Source organism: Nicotiana tomentosiformis, chromosome 5 (genome assembly GCF_000390325.3).
Source record: "Nicotiana tomentosiformis chromosome 5, ASM39032v3, whole genome shotgun sequence".
Classification (NCBI taxonomy): Eukaryota; Viridiplantae; Streptophyta; class Magnoliopsida; order Solanales; family Solanaceae; genus Nicotiana; species Nicotiana tomentosiformis.
Window position 1 is genome coordinate 53,442,798 of NC_090816.1, and position 19,733 is coordinate 53,462,530.

At 40.0% G+C, this 19,733-nt stretch overlaps 1 protein-coding gene across 1 annotated transcript; it reads right to left on the reverse strand.

Moving 5' to 3' along the window:
* Positions 1-19,171: 19,171 nt before the first annotated feature.
* LOC138892366 (uncharacterized mitochondrial protein AtMg00810-like) lies at positions 19,172-19,525 on the reverse strand. The gene has a single exon (XM_070176074.1). The coding sequence runs from the start codon at positions 19,523-19,525 to the stop codon at positions 19,172-19,174; it is 354 nt and encodes a 117-aa protein (XP_070032175.1).
* Positions 19,526-19,733: the final 208 nt, after the last annotated feature.

Below are 19,733 nucleotides of genomic sequence, written 5' to 3' on the forward strand. Positions count from 1 at the left end.
CCAACAAATATTTTTCAACCACCTTCAAAAGTTTCTTCACTTAGTTTAATAATACATGTACTATCAGAATTGGACCTAAGCTTTTTATCTCTATAATCAAAAATTCTACTAAACTCCAACACATGATCACCCATTTTGTGATTAAAAATCTTGTTTCTTACTTTTCTACAAATTGACCTCCCAATTTACTAACCTAATTCTTTTCTTACAAGCTCATAAAATTTAAAAATTCTAATGTTAGGTTGCTCTCTTGTTTTGTCTTTAAATTTCTCAACCAAGTATTTTTAGTTGAATAGTTTGTTCTTGTTAGTAGGTTCATATGTGTGTACTACAATTTTCTTTTTTACTACAAAGTCTTTAGTCCTAGAGTCATAGCTAGTAAACAGATGCATGGATAGCCATCGTTACACTTACACCTCACTTTATTGGCTGATTAACATATTTTTCGACAATAACGTTTTCTTCAACTGTAAACCTAGCAAGGACTTCTCTGAACTTGTCAACACTCTCAAAGCATATGCAATAATATATTCAGTATTATTACTGTAGCAACAATGAAAAACCCTAGAACTCGAAACCGTATAAAGACAATGAACAACACTAATCTTTAAAAAGTATATTTTTTGTCCAAATCGAAGAAAGATCGTAGCATCGACGCCTAATAACAGCGATTGAACCCAGTTCCTTGCAACTGGAATAAATCCAACAACTTGTCAAAACCCTAAATACAACGACAAGTTGCGCTTTTAACTAAGTTTAATAGAAGAAACATTAATCTTCTCCCTTCGATTTTGGTCAGAAAGAATGAATTCAGACATTTTAAGATTAGGTCTTTTCCGCCGATATTGGGAAATTTATACGGGGTGGATAAAATGAACTGAAAGGGAAAAAGGGTTGGGATAATATTTGGTTAAAATCGTCAATGTTTTAAAAGTATAACTTGGTTAAAAACGATTAACGTAATTAATTATATTAAGAAAATAACTCTGGCTTGAGTCTTCATTTAACTATATGTCATCACCAGAGGGAGCGTGTGTGCTACACAACACATAATTACTAGGAGATGGCTTAAAATGATGCAGAAAAACATTAGTCCTAACAACTATAGGTTTGTATTGGAACCAATGGCGGAGCCACTCATTGGCAAGGGAGTCAATTGACACCCCTTCGTCGGAAAATTATACCACATAGATAGGTTAAATATTTTATTTTTATGTGTATATACTATGTATTGACTTCCCTTAGTTCTTTCATATGCTTACTTATTTATATTTTGACTCCCATTAGGAATAATTCTGGCTCCACCACCGATTGGAACACCAGTAAAGTTTGAGTAGGAAACTCTTTTTTAGGGACAAATTCGGGGTACATTTTACGTATTTTACCTATTATTTACACCAGTTTAATGATGATTTTGGCACATAGTTGAAAGTTGATGTAAGATAGTTTCTGTTAATTTAATAGCTTATCATTTATGAGTTGCATTATGTGTGACATTGACTAACTAGAATGGCAAGGAGTTTACAACTGCAGCGGCTAGGCGGCTACATGTGAGAAGTGTGGCAAAAATATGAATTCCTAATTGGTAATATACATAATATAAACACGTTTATTTATTCCTCTGAGAGCTACTCCCACAAGAACGGTCTTTCTTGACTACACATAGCCATAAAACATTTTACTCCAATAGTACCAAAACTCGCGTCGAGCCCTTAATTTTAGGTTACCATTCAATAACGGCCTTCTTTGTTATTTCTTTTATGCATGCATTTGAAGGAGAACTCACTATTTGTTATTGAATCTGTATTACTATAATAGATAATGAAACAGTAAATTTTTCTGAAACAGAAAATAGAAAATTAGCAGCAACAGAATGTCGAAATTATTTACCCTAAAAACGGATAACAATTGAGATATATATATAAATTAAACTGTGAAAGAAAGAATTGAAACCAGACGAATCGAATAGCCTTGGCTCTCATGTTCGATCACCCTCAAACCAAGTAAAGATTCAACTGATATAAGAACAGAGTAGTAAGATGTTGAAAGTTAGAAGAAGGCAGGATATTACTTTGTATTGCGTGAATATGATGTATCTTACAAATGATAAGATACCCTTTATATAATAGGAGAGTCCTACTCTTGATACAATTCAAAATACAGTAAGGAATCCCATGATAGGCTAATTAATCGGCCTCTTCTTGATACATGCCGGAATTTTCGCCGCGATCCTTGCCCGATTACGGATATTTCGATTTTCCGTTGTTTGGCTCGGTAAGCTTCCCTTGGTCTCGTTATATCTCTATCTTGCTTGGTCTCCATCTTGCTCGGTCTCGATCTTGGCCGATCTCGGTCTTGATCGATCTCTGGGTCACGAGTTCGGCAATCTAACTTCGCACCATGGTTTGATATAACACAGGTTTGAACCTTTCCCTATCATGTTTCAGTCTCGATCATTCATACGAGGGGCAAGCCCGATTTCGATCGTATACAAATAGTCCCCTCATTTCTTGAAGAGGAGATGACGAGAAACGATATGAATTCCTGAGCTCTGTCTTGACAGGTAATGACGTAAACGATGAACATCACCGGTACACCCGATCATGATGTAAGCAACAACTCAAAATGTCCCGTCGGTCCAGTTATCAAGGTATTAAATGCCTGTCAGTCGCTGCTCGACCACTATTGATTCTGAACCGTCATTAGCAGCTATAAGTACCTTAGCTTTTTCTTATTCAAACCTTTACACTCAAATCTCTTCCTACTCTTGCTTTTTCTTCAAAAATCCCTTTGCTTTACAACTTTTGCACCCAAATTATTTGAATTCTCATCAATCTGCATACTGTCTTAATTCTCCTTTCTCATGTTCTTCAATGGCGAAACTTCTAAGATCGTACCGCAAAAAGAGGCTACTTATTTATCACGGCCCGTCGGCGGTGAGACTGTGGTGGAACCCCACCCTGAGGAATTCATTCCGGCAGGGTGCTCGATTGTTACTGATTTTAGGGTCGAAAAGACCTCCTTGGTAACGGGCCGATATGAGCCGGTCTCGAGGTACATATGCACAATCACCGAAAAACTTTTCGCTAGGGTTAAACAAGACTGCAACTGGGTCAATAAGCATGTTGTGGTTCCTTCGCCGGAGGAATCGATCACTACCCACGTGGAGGGGTTACTAAGTTTTTACACTTAGCCCTTTACAATGGGTCCCTTAGACCCCATCATCATTGCCTTTTTCAAGAGGTATGATGTGACCCTCGGCCAGATCCACCCCTCTTTCTGGAGAATAGTGATTCTCCTCCGATTTTTTGTAAATAAAATCTAAGGATATCCCTTTAACCTCGACCACCTTATGCACCTCTACAGTCCTCGACTCTATCGGAGGGGGCTAATCAAGCTTTCTCGCCGATCCAGTAAGGTTCCATTCTCGACCATAGATGAAGGTCGGGACCGAGGTTGGATGGGCCGATTTGTTTGAGTAAGAACTTCGGACCTGATCCCTGCTAAAGATATGCCATTTCCGGAGAAATGGAACATGAAACGTAAGCAGTACTTTGCTTTGAAGATTTAATCTCATCATTATTCTTCTTATTTCTTTCTTCATTGACATTTTTTTGGTGTCGCAGATGTGGCCCAGATGCTGGACCCAATTCCAGAACTTAAAATATGGGTCGAAGGCCTCATTTTATAGAGGCCGTACTCAAAGCATGCTTGGATGGAGTTGTCGAAGGATCGATGGGAGGCCCGCAATCATGGTAAGTTTCTTCCTTAGAACGGTGATCGTTCTGGCTTTTACTCGAGCTTACTCATCTTTTTTCCTTTGTAGTCCTCAAAAAGGATGTTGCAATGAGGCCCCCATATGGTGATGAAGAAGTCTTTCCCCACCCTCCTGCTCCAAAGCAGACTAAAGAGAAGAAGAGGAAAGGGGCTCTGAGTTCCCCGCGCTCGGAAAAGAAAAAACCGGCGAGGAAATCTCACAAGCCCATGGGGGATGCCGGTGCTATGTCTTCGGATTCAATCTACTGATTAAGTGACGAGTCCAAAGAAGACGAGGAAGATAATTTCAAATTGGTGGCCCGTATGCGGGCCGGTGTCATCGTATAAGAGGTCCTCAAGCCAGCGAGCGCTGAAGTTGAAGCATCCCGACATGAAGAGGTTGGTGATGAAGCTCTGGTTGAAGCTTCCGAGATAGAAAGGGTCGAGCCCATTCCGTCCCAGGCTAGGGGGTCAAGAGAGAGAGAGGGGAAGGTGCTCAAATTGATGAACTTGGAGCGGTCGACATCAGCGAGTCTCCTCATATTTCAGATGCCATGATCCGTGAGGCCGGAATGTTAAGCCCTCAGGGGGTGAACGATATCCACGGCTTCTTGGATGGGGTTGAGTTCGCTGAATTGGAAGATGTTACCGGGCTCGATGACCTGCCGGTATCAAGGAAGGACTCATCATCGAGTGCCACTGGTCTATTCAACGAAGCCTGACAAGTGTTAAATCGGGTAAATTTGGTGTGCCTTTTCTTTCTCACACATTCTAACTTTTAAAGTTGTAAATAACCACAACATCTTCCCTTATGCTTGCAGGCTTTGATGCTGCATCACGAGGCTTGCCTCTTATATCGGAAGGAATTGACTCATCATGAAGCCAAGGTCCGAGATCTCACTGAGAAAAGTGACACCTACAAGCTTCTCAGTTAGAAGCTTCAGGCCGATTTAGTAATGGATCGGGAAGAGCATGAAGAGATGGCCAAGCAGGTATTCCGAGTGCTTCCCGATAGTGAAGATGAATTGGAGATAATAACTAATGATCTGATCCTGCAGGTTCATCAGAGGATCGAACAGATCAGGAAGCTTCAGAAACAAGTAGATACAATACATGCCGAGGTTTAAGAATTCAAGAAGAATATATGGATATCTTAGCCTTGAAAAAGGAAACCGTCCAAACAAAACTGGAGTCGACTGAGACCCAGCTCCAAGCTACAAAACAGAAGGTCTCGGTGCATGTCGAGAAAATCAAGGAGCTTCAATCTCAACTAGACTTGGTTGTTTCTGAAAAGGCAAACTTGGCTAGCGAACTCAAAGTGGCCATATTTGTGGTGATCGTGACCAACACCAAAGCTGATGCCAAAGTGGCCCAATTTAAGGTCGATGTCGAGGCCATTCAGGAGAAAGCTAAGAGCATTATGGATCATGCAAAATGGCAATCTCGAAGGGAAGCCCTCGAGGGAGTTCATGCTCAGAGCTTTGATATGATGGCCGAAATAGAGAACTCCAAAGCAGAGGAAAACAGGGCTCGGAAGCTGGCCTTTCCTGAGGAAGACTCCGATGGCTTAAGCGAATCCGAAGATGGGAAAGATTCTGAGGATGAAGATGTTTCCCCCCGATGAAGACTAGGCCACTTAGGCCTTTACATTTTTGATTTGTAAATATTTGTGTTAGGCCAATCTAGCCTTTGTAAAAATTATCATATATATATATATATATATATATATATATATATATATATATATATATATATATATATATATAAGGATTTTTTCTTCCCCTTTCGGCTCTTAAATATTTTCCTTTACTTTATTACTTGTATTTGCAAAGGTCGAAATGCCTTATCGTGAAACAATGAGGTTGTGTTCGAGAGTTCGATGTTACCAAAATGCCTTAAGTTTATGGCTTTGCCGAGAGTAGCCTTTAGAACCGGTTGTGAAAATTTTTCTCTTTTTCGAAAGCCTATTTTTTGTTACGGGTTTCGGACATCTCCAAGCCGTGTTAAATTGGCCGTAGCCTTTTAATTTAGGAACTGCCCATTGGGTTTATTTTCCCGAGTCATCCGAGCTTGCCAAAGATGACAGTCCCCGAGTGGGGTGGCCGTGGCCTTTAAAAAATGGGGAGTTTCCTAAAAAATCTTTTGCCCTCGAGGCCCGATGACTTGGGCTATTTGAATTGGATGGCAGTCCCCGAGTGAGGGGATGGTCATTCACATTCTGGTTATGTATTGCCCTTAGGCTTGTTATTTTCGAAAGTACGAAGCTCTTTAAGGGGATGTAAAGAGGAAAAAATTTTAAAACATAAGGTGATTGCAATGAAAGTACTTCTCTTTATTATCGATCGAATCAATTATACATGCGTACATGTTTTATGCTGGAGCTCGAGCAATCTACATGGGCACGGTTCGTTTTGACCGTTTGGCCCTTACAATAAACCCTTTCTATTGAGACCCTCCCTTAATGAAGTAGTTTCCTCGCTAGAGTTGATATTCGAAGACAATGAATATCCGAAGGTAGCCCTCCCTGTATTCGAGGTTGATTGCAAAGGAACCTCGGATATTGTTGAGCTGATCTTCGGTGTTGATTCATAATTGGGCTTGATTCTAAGTTAGCACGATTCATTGTTGCCTCGTTTAAAACCTTGTTGAAAAACCTATTTGGGACAAAATCGGTCTAAGGAAAAAAGAGTGCAACACGTGCTTTCAGACCTAAAGACTTCGTGTCGTTTGCCGAAAATCCATCGTCGTTTCTTGTTGGCCACTTACAATTGTTAGTCTGAAATAAAAAGGAAATGGGAAGGGATCGTACCTTAGCAGTAATACCGTTTTAGGTGAGATATGTTCCAATTGCTTGGTAGTTGTTCTCCATCCATCGTTCTAAGCTTGTAGGACCTTTTTCCTGTAACCTCGAGAATTTGATATGGTCCTACCCAATTCGGACCCAATTTTCCTTCGTTTGGATTTCGGGTGTTGAGGGTGACTTTCCTTAGCACTAAGTTCCCGATGTTGAAATATCGAAGATTGGCTCTTTGATTGTAATATCTCTCGAACCGTTGCTTTTGGGCTGCTAATCAGATGAGGGCGGATACACGCCTTTCATCAAATAGTTCAAGGTTCGTATTCATGGCCTCGTCATTTGATTCCTTTGTTACATATCGAAACAGGGTACTCGGCTCTCCAACTTCGACCGGTATTAGGGCTTCAGCTTCATAAACTAACGAGAATGGGGTAGCCCCGGTACTGGACTTCGAGGTTGTGCAGTACGCCCAAAGAACATCGAGCAGAATTTCTGTCCACTTTCCTTTGGCGTTGAGTAGCCTCTTCTTAATATTTTGGATGATGGTTTTGTTGGTCGATTTGGCTTGTCCGTTCCTGCTAGAAAGATAAGGTGTTGATAGGATTCTTTTGATCTTATGTTCTTCGAGGAATTTGGTTGCTTTGCTGCTGATGAACTGTTTCCCGTTATCACACACAATTTCGAATGGCATCCTAAATCGACATATGATGTGATCCCAAATGAAGTCGATGACTTCCTTCTCCCTAACTTTTTCGAAGGCCTATGCTTCAACCCACTTAGAAAAATAGTCAGTTCTAAATAAATAAATTGAGCTTTACCTGGTGCCCATGGAAGAGGGCCAACGATATCCATTCCAAACTTCATGAATGGCCACGACGACAAGACCGAATGGAGTAATTCCCCGGGTTGGTGAATCATCAGTGCGTGTCTTTGGCATTTGTCACATTTTTAAACGAACTCTTTCGCATCTTTTTCGTTGTCTACCCTATAATAGCTGGCTCTGATTACCTTTTGAATCAGTGATTCGACACCGGAATGATTTCCACAAATGCCCTCGTGAACTTCCCTCAAGACATACTCGGTGTCTCCTGGTCCCAGACATATCTCTAGTGGACCATCGAACATTCTTTTGAACAAGGTTCCGTCTTCAAATAAGGTGAATTGTGCTGCCTTTGTGCGCAGGTTTTCGAATACTCTATGTATTTATTTCTCCAATCCTAGGTCAGGCTTGTGGAGTATCTCGGCATGGCCTTCTTCGACTACTGACCTCGTGAGTTGCACGACGGCCCCCGAATTGAGCTTGTTGTCCTCGACCGATGACCCTAAGTTTGCGAGGGCATCGGCCTCACTATTCTGATCTCGGGGTACATGTTTCAAAGTCCACTCCTTAAATCGGTGCAAAGTCATTTGTAACTTATCTAGGTATCTTTGCCTTTGTTCTTCTCTAACTTCGAAGGTTTCGTTAACCTGATTCACCATGAGGAGGGAGTCGCATTTGGCTTCGATCACCTCCGCTCCCAAGAATTTGGCTAGTTCGAGACCTGCAATCAAGGCCTCATATTCGGCCTCATTGTTAGTCAATTTCACAGTTCTAATAGATTGTCTAACCACATTTCCTATCGGTGGTTTTAGTTTAATGCCTAGTCCGGGTCCTTTTGCGTTCGAAGCCACGTCCGTAAAGAAGGTCCAGATTCCCGAGGATGTGCCCGAGTTCGCCAACAGCTCTCTTTCAACCTCGGGTACTATGGCTGGTGTGAAGTCAGCCACAAAGTCTGCCAAAATTTGAGACTTAATGGCTATACGGGGTCGATATTCGATATCATACCTGCTGATTTCTACGGCCCATTTGGTCAACCGCCCTGAAAGCTCGGGTTTATGCATAATATTTCGAAGTGTATAAGTTGTTACAACACATATGGGGTGACATTGTAAGTACAATTTTAGTTTCCTAGAGATGTTTATCAAAGCGAGCACCAACTTTTCTAGGTGGGGATACCTAGTTTCGGCCTCACCCAAGATCCGGCTAATGTAATAAATTGGAAATTGCATACCTCGTTCTTCCCGGACCAGGACTCCACTTACCACTATCTCCGATCGGCAAATATAAGTACAGTTGTTCATCTGCCCTCGGCGTGTGAAGCAGCGGCGGGCTCGATAAGTAACGTTAAGCTCTTCCAAGGCCTGCTGGCATTCCGGGGTCCATGTGAAGTTATTTTTCTTCTTCACCAATGAGAAGAATCGATGGCTCTTATCGTAGGACCTCGAGATGAAACGCCCCGGTTAACCTATGTACGGCCTTTACGTTATCTATTACCGTGATGTCCTCGATAGTTTTGATCTTGTCGGGGTTGATCTCGATTCCTCAGTTTGATACCATGAATCCGAGAAATTTGCTTGACCCGACCCCGAACGCGCATTTTTTCGGGTTCGGCTTCATGTTGTATTTCCTCAATATATTGAAGGTTTCCTACAAATGCTTCAAATGGTCCTCTGCTCGCAGGGACTTAACTAATATATCATCAATGTAAACTTTCATAAATTTCCCTATTTGTTCTTTGAACATCCAGTTTACTAGGCATTGGTACATGGCACCAGCATTTTTTAATCCAAACGGCATTACATTATATCAGTAAGTTCCTTATTTCATGATGAATGAAGTATTCTCCTGATCATCCGGGTTCATCTGTATTTGATTTTACCAGGAATAGGCATCGAGAAAATTGAGGATCTCGTGGCCGGCCTTGGCATCAATCATGCGATCGATATTAGGCAAAGGAAAAGAATCTTTGGGGCATGCTTTATTTAGATCTTTATAATCTACACACATTCTAAGTTTGTTTCCTTTTTTAGGGATAACCACTACGTTTGCTAACCATTCGAGGTATTTTACTTCCCGGACGGACCCCATTTTAAGAAGTTTGGTTACCTCGTCTTTGATGAAGGCATGCTTGATCTCGGACTGGGGTCTTCTTTTCTGCTTTACCAGATGTAACTTTGTGTCCAAGCTTAGTTTATGGGTGGTGATTTCCGGTGGGATTCCTGTTATATCGAGACGGGACCAAGCGAAACAATCCAAGTTATCTATAAGGAATTGAATAAGTTTTTTCCTGAGGGCGGGAGTTAACCCCGTGCCCAATTATACCTTTTGTTCAGGCATATGTTCGATTAGTATGACTTGCTCCAGCTCTTCGACCGTCAATTTAGTAGCATCGGAATCATCGGGAGCTATAAAGGATCGAGTAACCTTGTAATCGTCGTCTTCGGCAATCCCTTGCTTGTCTGATTAGGCTTCCTATTTCGCTTTCAAACCTGAGTCATTCGTCGATGATATTGTTGATATCGGAATTACTTCATCGACCGCAAACATCTCCTTTGTGGTGGGTTGCTCCCCATAAACCATCTTTATCCCTTGTAGTGTCAGAAATTTTAATACCTGGTAAAGTGTTGAGGGTATGGCCCTCATGTTGTGGATCCATGGTCTCCCGAACAGGGCATTGTACCCCATGTCCCCTTCGATCATACAAAACTTGGTTTCCTAGGTGGTACCGGCTACGTTTACTGGCAACTTTATTTCTCCCTTAGTAGTTTCGCAAGCCATGTTAAATCTGTTTAGCACTCAGGCTACGGGCACGATTTGGTCCTATAGACCGATTTGTTCTACCACCCTTGATCGAATGATGTTGGCCGATCTCGATCTTGATCAATCTCTGGGTCACGAGTTCGGCAATCTAACTTCGCACCATGGTTTTGATATAACACAGGGCTGAACCTTGCCCTATCATATTCCAGTCTCGATCATTCATACGAGGGGAAAGCCTGGTTTTTATCTTATATAGAAATAGTAAACCAGAATCTGAAAAATAATTTCGGAATAAAATTGAGCCTACTGAATACACAGTGTGTCCTTACGGAAATTATTCCCCTCAAGTACCCGAGGTGCTGGAATATTATCCTCCTAGGATAGAACAATTTAACTCACCAGAGTATTGGTACCAAAAATGCTGGTGAAACAGCGAATCACTCGAAGGTTGTAAACCACACTAGAATTTTAATTGTGCAGGAGAAGGAGAAGAAGCTCAGAAAATTTCGTAAGGAAAGATTTTAGGATCAAGTCATATTTATAGCCATTTTCTGGCACTGTTTCTGAAAAAATTTGCAACCTTTCAGAAACAACCATGACTGTTGGAACAGGTGGGAACATTTCCCGTTTGAAATATTCGGGGAAAAATAATTTAAAATAATCCGAGAAATAATCTGGGTTATTCCGGGTTGAATTTTCGTTAATTAATTAAATTAATTAATTAAATAATTGAAATAAATTTTGTCGAATAAGATTAATCAATCAATCGATCTTTTACCAAATCTGAATCTGAATTCGAAGCCGAAGTCAAAGCCGAGTCGAGCAAGTGAAGACGACGACGCGAGGCTTACTTTCTTTGCAACCCATGTAATACCAAGAGAAGTGCTTTCTCAGTGTAAGCACATTTACCTTTTTTTTTCTTTCCACCACCAATGAGGGATACTTGCTCTTTCCAAAACAAAAGGGAGCTCATTTTTCCTTCACTTTCTTCCTTTCATTTCCCATTCACCAATCTTTTAATCCCAATAACCCCCCACATGAATGGGAAATGGCTATAAGATAAAGGAATGCATGGATGAGTGTGTGATTTACATGCAAAGATTAATAGCATCTGGATAAGTAGGTTTCCCTTTGAACTTTCCATAGTGAACTTATATCGGATATACTCGGTCAATCGGTAGATTTGATATCTTTGAACCGTCGAGCTTTATTGTATACCTAGATTACATAAGTCACACAATCAACCCTTAACCATCTATGGTTCTCACGGTTGTGTTCGTTTTAGTCATGAACTCCGCCTTGTTTAGAGAATGGGCCTTTCATTTTATTCCCCTTTAATCGGCTTACACTTCACACTCACACAGATGATTTCTAAACGTGTAATCCAATAGACACACTATCTGGTCATTTCCTACCAGACTTAGCAAATCATTAAAAAACGTTAAGATTTATTGACTCATCAAAAAGCCTTAATGCTTTACCCTGATTTCTGAACATTGTCTTCATCACGAGAATGGGTTCAGTTATTTGACAATGTTGAACCGTCATTCATAACTTTGTTTGATCTCTTTAAACTTAGCTCTTGGGATCTCCAGTCTGGTAGGTAGAGTTACTGCCATGATGACTTGTCCTAGGCCTTAATTGTAAGGCCCCGTAAAATTTTTCCTAACAAAACCCGAATTTCGTGATGCTAAAGTAGGCGTAGATATTAATAATGTTGGGGAGTTGAATAAAATGTTGGGCAGAAGTAGACATTTCTGCGGCCATTCTATGGCCACAGAACCACTCTGCGGACCGTAGACTGGCTGCAGAGTGGGATAGTTTTCTGGGGCGTTTGTTATGTCAATTTTGCGGCCAATTATGCGACCGCATAACTGTTTCACGGGCCGAACTCTTGTCGCATATCCTGCCTTTGGATTTTTTGGAGGGAGGTTCTGCGGTGCACTATGCGACCGCAGACCTGGTCAGTTCCTCTCCAGTTTGGCCCCCCAATTTCGTGGTCATTTCGCGGACTACATAACTATTATGTGGTCGCATATGCGACCGCAGAACCTGTTCCAGAGCTTCATTTTTTGGGTTTTAAAACCCGACCCTATTCTGTTAAAACACACCCCATAGACATTTATGATATTTTAGAGTGAGAAGGAGAGCTCTTAGAGTGGGGGAGCAACCTTTAACCATTATCCATCAATTCTTGCTCAATCATTGAGGATTAACAAAGGATGTCTTCACTCTAAAGGTAAGAATCTATGTCCTAGCTCTCAATTTCGAAATTTTGCAAAAATAGGGTAATTAGAGAGGCAATTATTGGGTGTGGGGGTTGTTGTCTTGCATGCATGTATCCTTGAAGTATGTGAAAAGATTGTGAGCTAAAAATGGTAGAGAGTGGATTGGAAAATGATGGAATATTCCAGAAAAGAGCCTTAGAACCTTAATGCACACCTAGTGTTTTATAAAATGCTCAAATGAGCTAAAACCATGATCATCTTCCTAATTTTTGGTTCAACTTGTTATATTTGTAAAATAGATTGAAGTTGCTAAGAATTCCGAATCATTTTAGAGTTTGAGAAGCTCAATTGAGGCATGTTGGCTAAACCCCCTTCTTCTTATAATCGAATCCCATGGTGCTCGTGTAATTGGAGTAAGTCCTTGATCATTATTGAATTGACTGTTCCTAATGTGGTTGTGTTGAAAGATGTTTGTTCATATTTATTCTAAATGCTTCATCATGTCATCTTTCCATTTGAGAATATGTTCAAAATTTGGAATATGTGTTAGGAATGTTAAAACTTCATGTCAAGACCGAAATATAGGTTGTTATGCCAAATTGTATGAAAGGCTTCTATGTGCCTAAGATTTCCCAAATTGCTCATATGTGAATTAATGTCTTGCATGGGAAGCCCTATTGATATTGATAATGATAATGATATTTGAATGTGAAAAAGAGAACTGAAACTATGAAATACGGCCAAGTGCCAAGAATGACTTTGTAATTGTGATCACTAGTGCCAATGAACTTAAAGTATATGAAAGGAGTACGATGTGAGATGATTGACTGAAAAAGGTAATGTCTCAAATGAGATGGCCTAGCCGATCGGGCTGAGATCGGGCTACGTGTAAGAAGACGGTGGTATTGTGGATGAAATTATGAAAATGGTTGATGTCTCAAATGAGATTGCCTAGCCGATCGGGCCGTGATCGGACGCCATGCCGCACACATGGTGGTAATGTGCTGGAAAATTGACTTGAATACGTATATGATCCTTAACTTGTTGTTTTAATATTATTTGAAGACCTTATTGAATTCTTGACTGTTCCTCTTGTATTATTATTCATTCTATTGAGTTGGTGTTTAACTTTACATACTAGTGTTATTCGACGGTACTAACGTCCCTTTTGCCGGGGGCGCTGCATCTTTAAATTGATGCAGGTGGTTACATAGCAGACAGTGTTGATCACAGATAGTGCTGCATCCTCTTCTCAGCGGACTCGGTGAGCCCCATTTCATTCCGGGATCAAGTATTGTACCTTTTATTTATATTGTGGTCACATTTTGAGGTATAGCCGGGGCCTTGTTGACGGCACCATCTTTACTCTCTTTTGTATCTTTAGAGGCTTCGTAGATACTATGTGGGTTGTATATGGGTGTTGGAAATGCTAAGCAAGTTATGTTATGTTTGATCACTTGTGTCACACCCCGAAATCAAGGAGCGCGACCGGCGCTCAACCGAGTAAACCCAGTCGAGCAAGCCTAGTTTGCATTAACCTCTCATCATTACTCATGCATGATTTACCATAACATAATAAGATTTTGACTTTCATATTAAATACATTTGGCTCAATGGCCTATATTTTCTTTCTCATGGTGGTTACACAGCTTTATAAATAGCTGTTAATACTGTGAACATAAATACATGACAATACTCAAATCTTTTATTACATGACCCACAGTGTACATGGAGCTTCTATGACAATAGATACCTATATATATAAAATTAACTAGACCCAAACACCCACTAGAACTGTAGCGGCCTCACCATAAGCTGAGTAGTGAAGAGGATCCCAATCAAAGGTCCATATCATCCTGTAGAAGTATACCTGCATCCATTAAAAGATGTAGCGCCCCCGGCAAAAGGGACGTGAGTACATGTGGAATAGTACTCGTATGTAAGGTAGTCAAAACAACATATGAAAATATGGTAAGTCAAACAAGAGGCAAATAAAATACATCAAGAAACTACGAAACATTCCATAGAATCACATTTCAAATCTTATTATACTTGCATCATTATAAACTTCTTTTAGGATCAACTGATCCATATTAACTATACGTGGAATACATAATATAATGTAATTGTAACTACATGTACAAACAAGTCCAATGAAAGTGGCACCTTCCTCCCTTATTTTATGCATATACATTTCATAGACTGTCCTTAGTGTTCACATATCATATTATACACCTATGCGTCTCATAGACCGTTCACAGCGTTCACTTACACAATACAAATACACCTATTCAAGGGCTTGGAAATACAACGTTGAATATGATGAATCATGGTAACAATAAATGGGCTTAGATAGTCGTTAATGTCAAACAAATTTATTAAGGGCTTCCACTCAAATTTATAGATATTAAGTCGAGGATCCTTAATAACCACCCTCACACAAAGCGGAGCTGCCGCCTCACCCCAACCTATGCGGGTGGAGGTGTATCACGATACCACAATCTCTACACAAGCGGTCCTGCCACCTCACCCAAATATATGCGGGTGGAGGTGCATCACCATACCACAATCCCTACACAAAGTGGTCATGCCGCCTCACCCCAATATATGTGGGTGGAGGTGTATTCCACAATACCACAATCCCTACACAAAGCCGTTCTACCACCTCACCCCAATATACGTAGGTGGAGGTGTATCACAATACCACAATCCCTACACAAAGCGGTCCTACCGCCTCACCCCAATATATGCGGGTGGAGGTGTATCACAATACCAAAATCCCTACAAAAAGCGGTCCTGCCGCCTCACCCCAATATATGCGGGTGGAGGTGTATCACAATACCACAATCTCTACACAAAGTGGTCCTACCGCCTCACCCCAATATATGCGGGTGGAGGTGTATTCCACAATACCAAAACTCTACGCAAAGCAGCCTTGCCGCCTCACCCCAATGTATGCGGGAGGAGGTGTATTACACAATACCAAAACACTACACAAAGTGGCCTTGACGCCTCACCCCATTGTATGCGGGTGGAGGTGTATTCCAAAATACCAAAACTCTACACAAAGCGGCCTTGCCGCCTCACCCCAATGTATGCGGATAGAGATGTATTCCACAATACCAAAACTCTACACAAAGTAGCCTTGCCGCCTCACCCCAATGTATGCAGGTAAAGGTGTATTCCACAATACCAAAACTCTACACAAAGCGGCATTGCCGCCTCACCCCAATGTATGCGAGTGGAGGTGTATTCCACAATACCAAAACTCTACACAAAGCGGCCTAGCCTCCTCACCCCAACGTATGCGGGTGGATGTGTATCACAATATCACAATCCCTACACAAAGTGAGCCTTGCTGCCTCACCCCAATATATACGGGTGAAGGTGTAATCCCAATCACAATACAATATATAAACTCAAGGCGACATAGTTTGTCATTACATTTAAGGTTGTAATTACTCATATCATTGGAATACTTCATGTTCATGCTCATCATGGAGAAACACAACTCATTTCTTTAGCACATGCATGGTAAATCAACAAATCAATTTCAATGGCACATGGACCCAATTCCTTTTCTTAAGGTTCATCATCATTTAACAAAGGACATCTCCCTTCCATCTCATTATTCACTCCCTTGACCTCTTAAGGTCATTATCTTGGTTCATGACTCTTGGGGACTTAATAATCGAAGTCATTTACATATATTATTTTAGAAGTATTCAACTATAGTTGAAACCATTGTGACATACAACACTTCATAATTCTCATTTAGGCAACGACCACGTTTCGTGTTCATACTATCACTTGTACTTGCCATGGGTGATCATAGAACATTAAGAGCATTTAGAACATTTAGGAACATCATAGTCTTTACTCGTAAGAACGTAAGGGCCTATAACACATTGGAAACCAATGTACAAATAGGTACATCTCATAATCTTTCACACCATATATCACTTAATCCGTACTTTCAACCACTTACAATATTATTATTTCATTGGCTCTCTTGGCCATACATATGATTCTTCTATCTCGGCACAATGGCCGTATTTCATATTCCATACTTTCATATATTTACTTTCATGGATCATCATCATAAATATCAACATATACAATATTCCGGAAATCGCAACCTTAGGTTTATTAGTAATGAAGACTTTAAAAACAATGGATTTCTTTCCAAGAAATTGAGTAAAATGATTGGCAATCGAAGCACAAGTTAAAATCATAAACAAGTAACACATCATTTATTCTTAAAATACTTTTTTCCAAAAAGGACAATATACAATTTCCACTCACGAATATGTAAGAATGCAAAACACATTGAAAATACTCACTAAACATAGCATTAGCTAAAACAGCCACATATGGGCATCACTTGAGTTCATAAGCTTTTAGGCAATTCTATTTTCAAAGTCAATTTTAGAATAGTTGAATCAAAGCTCGTTTCATAATCTTTCTCATATCATCTCATTTCATTGGCCACAAGTATAACTTTCACTCTTGGCACGTTGGCCACATTTTATATCCCCAATTCACTTATTTCACTTCCAACCATCTTTATAGGTTATTAACAATAAGACATTTTCAATCAAGACTTTAGGTACACATATGAGCAATTAAGAGTCTTAAGCGTAATGAGTTTTCTCACACAATTTGACACCATAACCTTCATTTGAAACACCACTCAAAGACATAGCATTTTAATACACATATCATTCTTGAACACATTCCCAAAGGATAACATAATATGATAGGAACATTCGGAACACGTTGTGAATACATAATTATCGACACTTTGCTTATTCGGGACATTCGAATTTATTGGGAACAACCTGGAACATAGAATAAGAAACTTGAGACATCCATACTTGAAGCTTACGGGAACATCATTGAATTCAATTCTAAGAGGGAAGTTTAGCCAACATAACTTGCTTTGAGCTTTCCTTAAATTACTACAGCATTCCGAAAATTCTAGCAATTCCAATCTATTTTGAGACATAATAAAATTGAACACAAATTAGGAAGGTATTCATGGTTTCAGCTCATTTGAGCATTTTATCAAATACTAGGTGCGCAAATTTGGCTACAAGGTTCTTCTACAAGATTTCCTTCATTCTACAACCCAATCTTTACTTATTTGAGCTCAACAATCTTCTCACAAACTTTATTGGTACATACATGTATAAATAATACTCTCATACCCAAGAATCATACTCCTAATCAACCATCTTCTACCCAAATCCGAAATTAAAAACTAGGGTATGGAACCTTACCTCTTAGATGAAGAACTTGTGAGATTTCCTTGTTGGATTTCAAAGCTTGGATAAGATCTTGATGAAAAAAACACTTCATCTACTTCCTCTTTCTAGAACACTCTCACTTCTCTCTAAAAAACCTCAGATAATTGCCCCAAAATAAACCCCAAAGCCTATTTATCAAAATGGGGTCAGGTTATGAAAATAGAAAATTTAACCCTCCGAAAGCAGGACTGCGGTCGCATAATGGACCGTAGAATATCTATGCGGGTCGCAAAATGCACCGCAAAATAGGTGCCAAAACCTGGGCTATACTGGTCCATTCTGCGACCAGTTTGCGGTCGTAGAAGCACTTTCGCGATCGCATAATTGGTCGCAGAATCATATTTTTCCAGCCTTTGGTAATTTCGTCATAACTTCTTGTAGGAGTGTCCAAATGACGAACGGTTTGAAGAGTTGGAAACTAGACTCAAAGGGATTTAATTTAATAGATAGATCATCTCCTAAATAGTTATAGTTTGGTAGAAGCATGCATTTGAAGTAGGATCTTGTGCGAACTCACTTGAAACTTTATCCCATCATAAAATTTTCAACTTGACTTAGCCTTGGGGCTCTTCTTAGACCATAAACCATTCTTAATGCACATCATACATATATTATCATAATCAATTGATATCATTCATATAATAGTCCTTGTCTACACACAAAATAATATAATTAGCGCACATCAACTTAGCGATTAAGTACTTTGAAATTTTCCGGGGTGTTGCAACTTGTTCCACTCAGACTATAAGAATATGTGTATTTTGAGACTGGATTGCGAAATAGCTAATGAAATGATTTAGGATTGTATGAAAGAGCTTCCTAATGTATAATTAATGAAATCATGTCTTTTCTTGATCATGGGTGAATTGGGTATAAAGTATCTAACAGGCTTGCTTGGCCGGGTTCACTCGGTTGAGCGCCGGTCGCGCTTCCCGAGGTTAAGGCGTGACATTAATCCTATTACATTCGATGATATTTTAATTTCCTCTCTAGATAGGCCTTTTATTAGTGGATCTGACACGTTATCTCTTGACTTTACGTAGTCAATCGTGATAACACCACTAGAGAATAGTTGTCTAACGGTATTGTGTCTCCGTCAAATGTGACGAGATTTTCTATTATACATAACGCTCCATGTTCTTCCTATTGCCGCTTGACTATCACAATGTATACATATAGGTACCAAAGGTTTGGGCCAAAATGGAATATCTTCCAAGAAATTCCGGAGCCATTCAGCTTCTTCACCGACCTTGTCTAAAGCTATGAATTCAGATTCCATTGTAGAACGGGAGATGCACGTTTGTTTGGTTGATTTCCAAGACACTGCTCCACCCCTAATTGTGAAAACATATCCACTCATGGATTTAACTTCAGATGATCCGGTGATCCAATTTGCATCACTATATCTCTCGAACACAGAGGGATATTTGTTATAATGCAAAGCATAATTTTGGGTATGTTTCATATACCCCAAAACTCATTTCATTGCCATCCAATGTATTTAATTGGGATTGCTTGTAAACTGACTCGGTTTGCTAATAGCACATGCTATATCTGGTCGCGTACAATTCATGATATACATCAAACTTCCCAATACTCTTGCATAGTCCAGTTGTGATTCACTTTCACCTTCATTCTTTTGAAGTACATAACTCACGTCAATTGGAGTCTCGGCAATCTTGACATCCAAATACTTGAACTTGTCAAGTACTTTTTCAATGTAGTGAGACTGGGATAATGCTAGACCTTGTGGAGTTTTGTGAATTCTGATTCCTAAGATCACATCAATAACTCCTAAATCTTTCATGTCGAATTTGCTAGCCAACATGCGCTTAGTAGCATTTATATCTTCCATATTTTTGCTCATTATCAACATGTCATCAACATATAAACAAACAATGACTCATGACCTGGAGTGTTTTTAATGTAAACACATTTGTCACACTCGTTGATTTTAAACCCACTTGCCAACATAAAGTGATTTTTGGATGTTTGTAGCATAAGCAATTCTGGGTGTTTTGAGTGCTTGTTTAAGTGCATAAAGAGACTTAACCAGTTTGCAC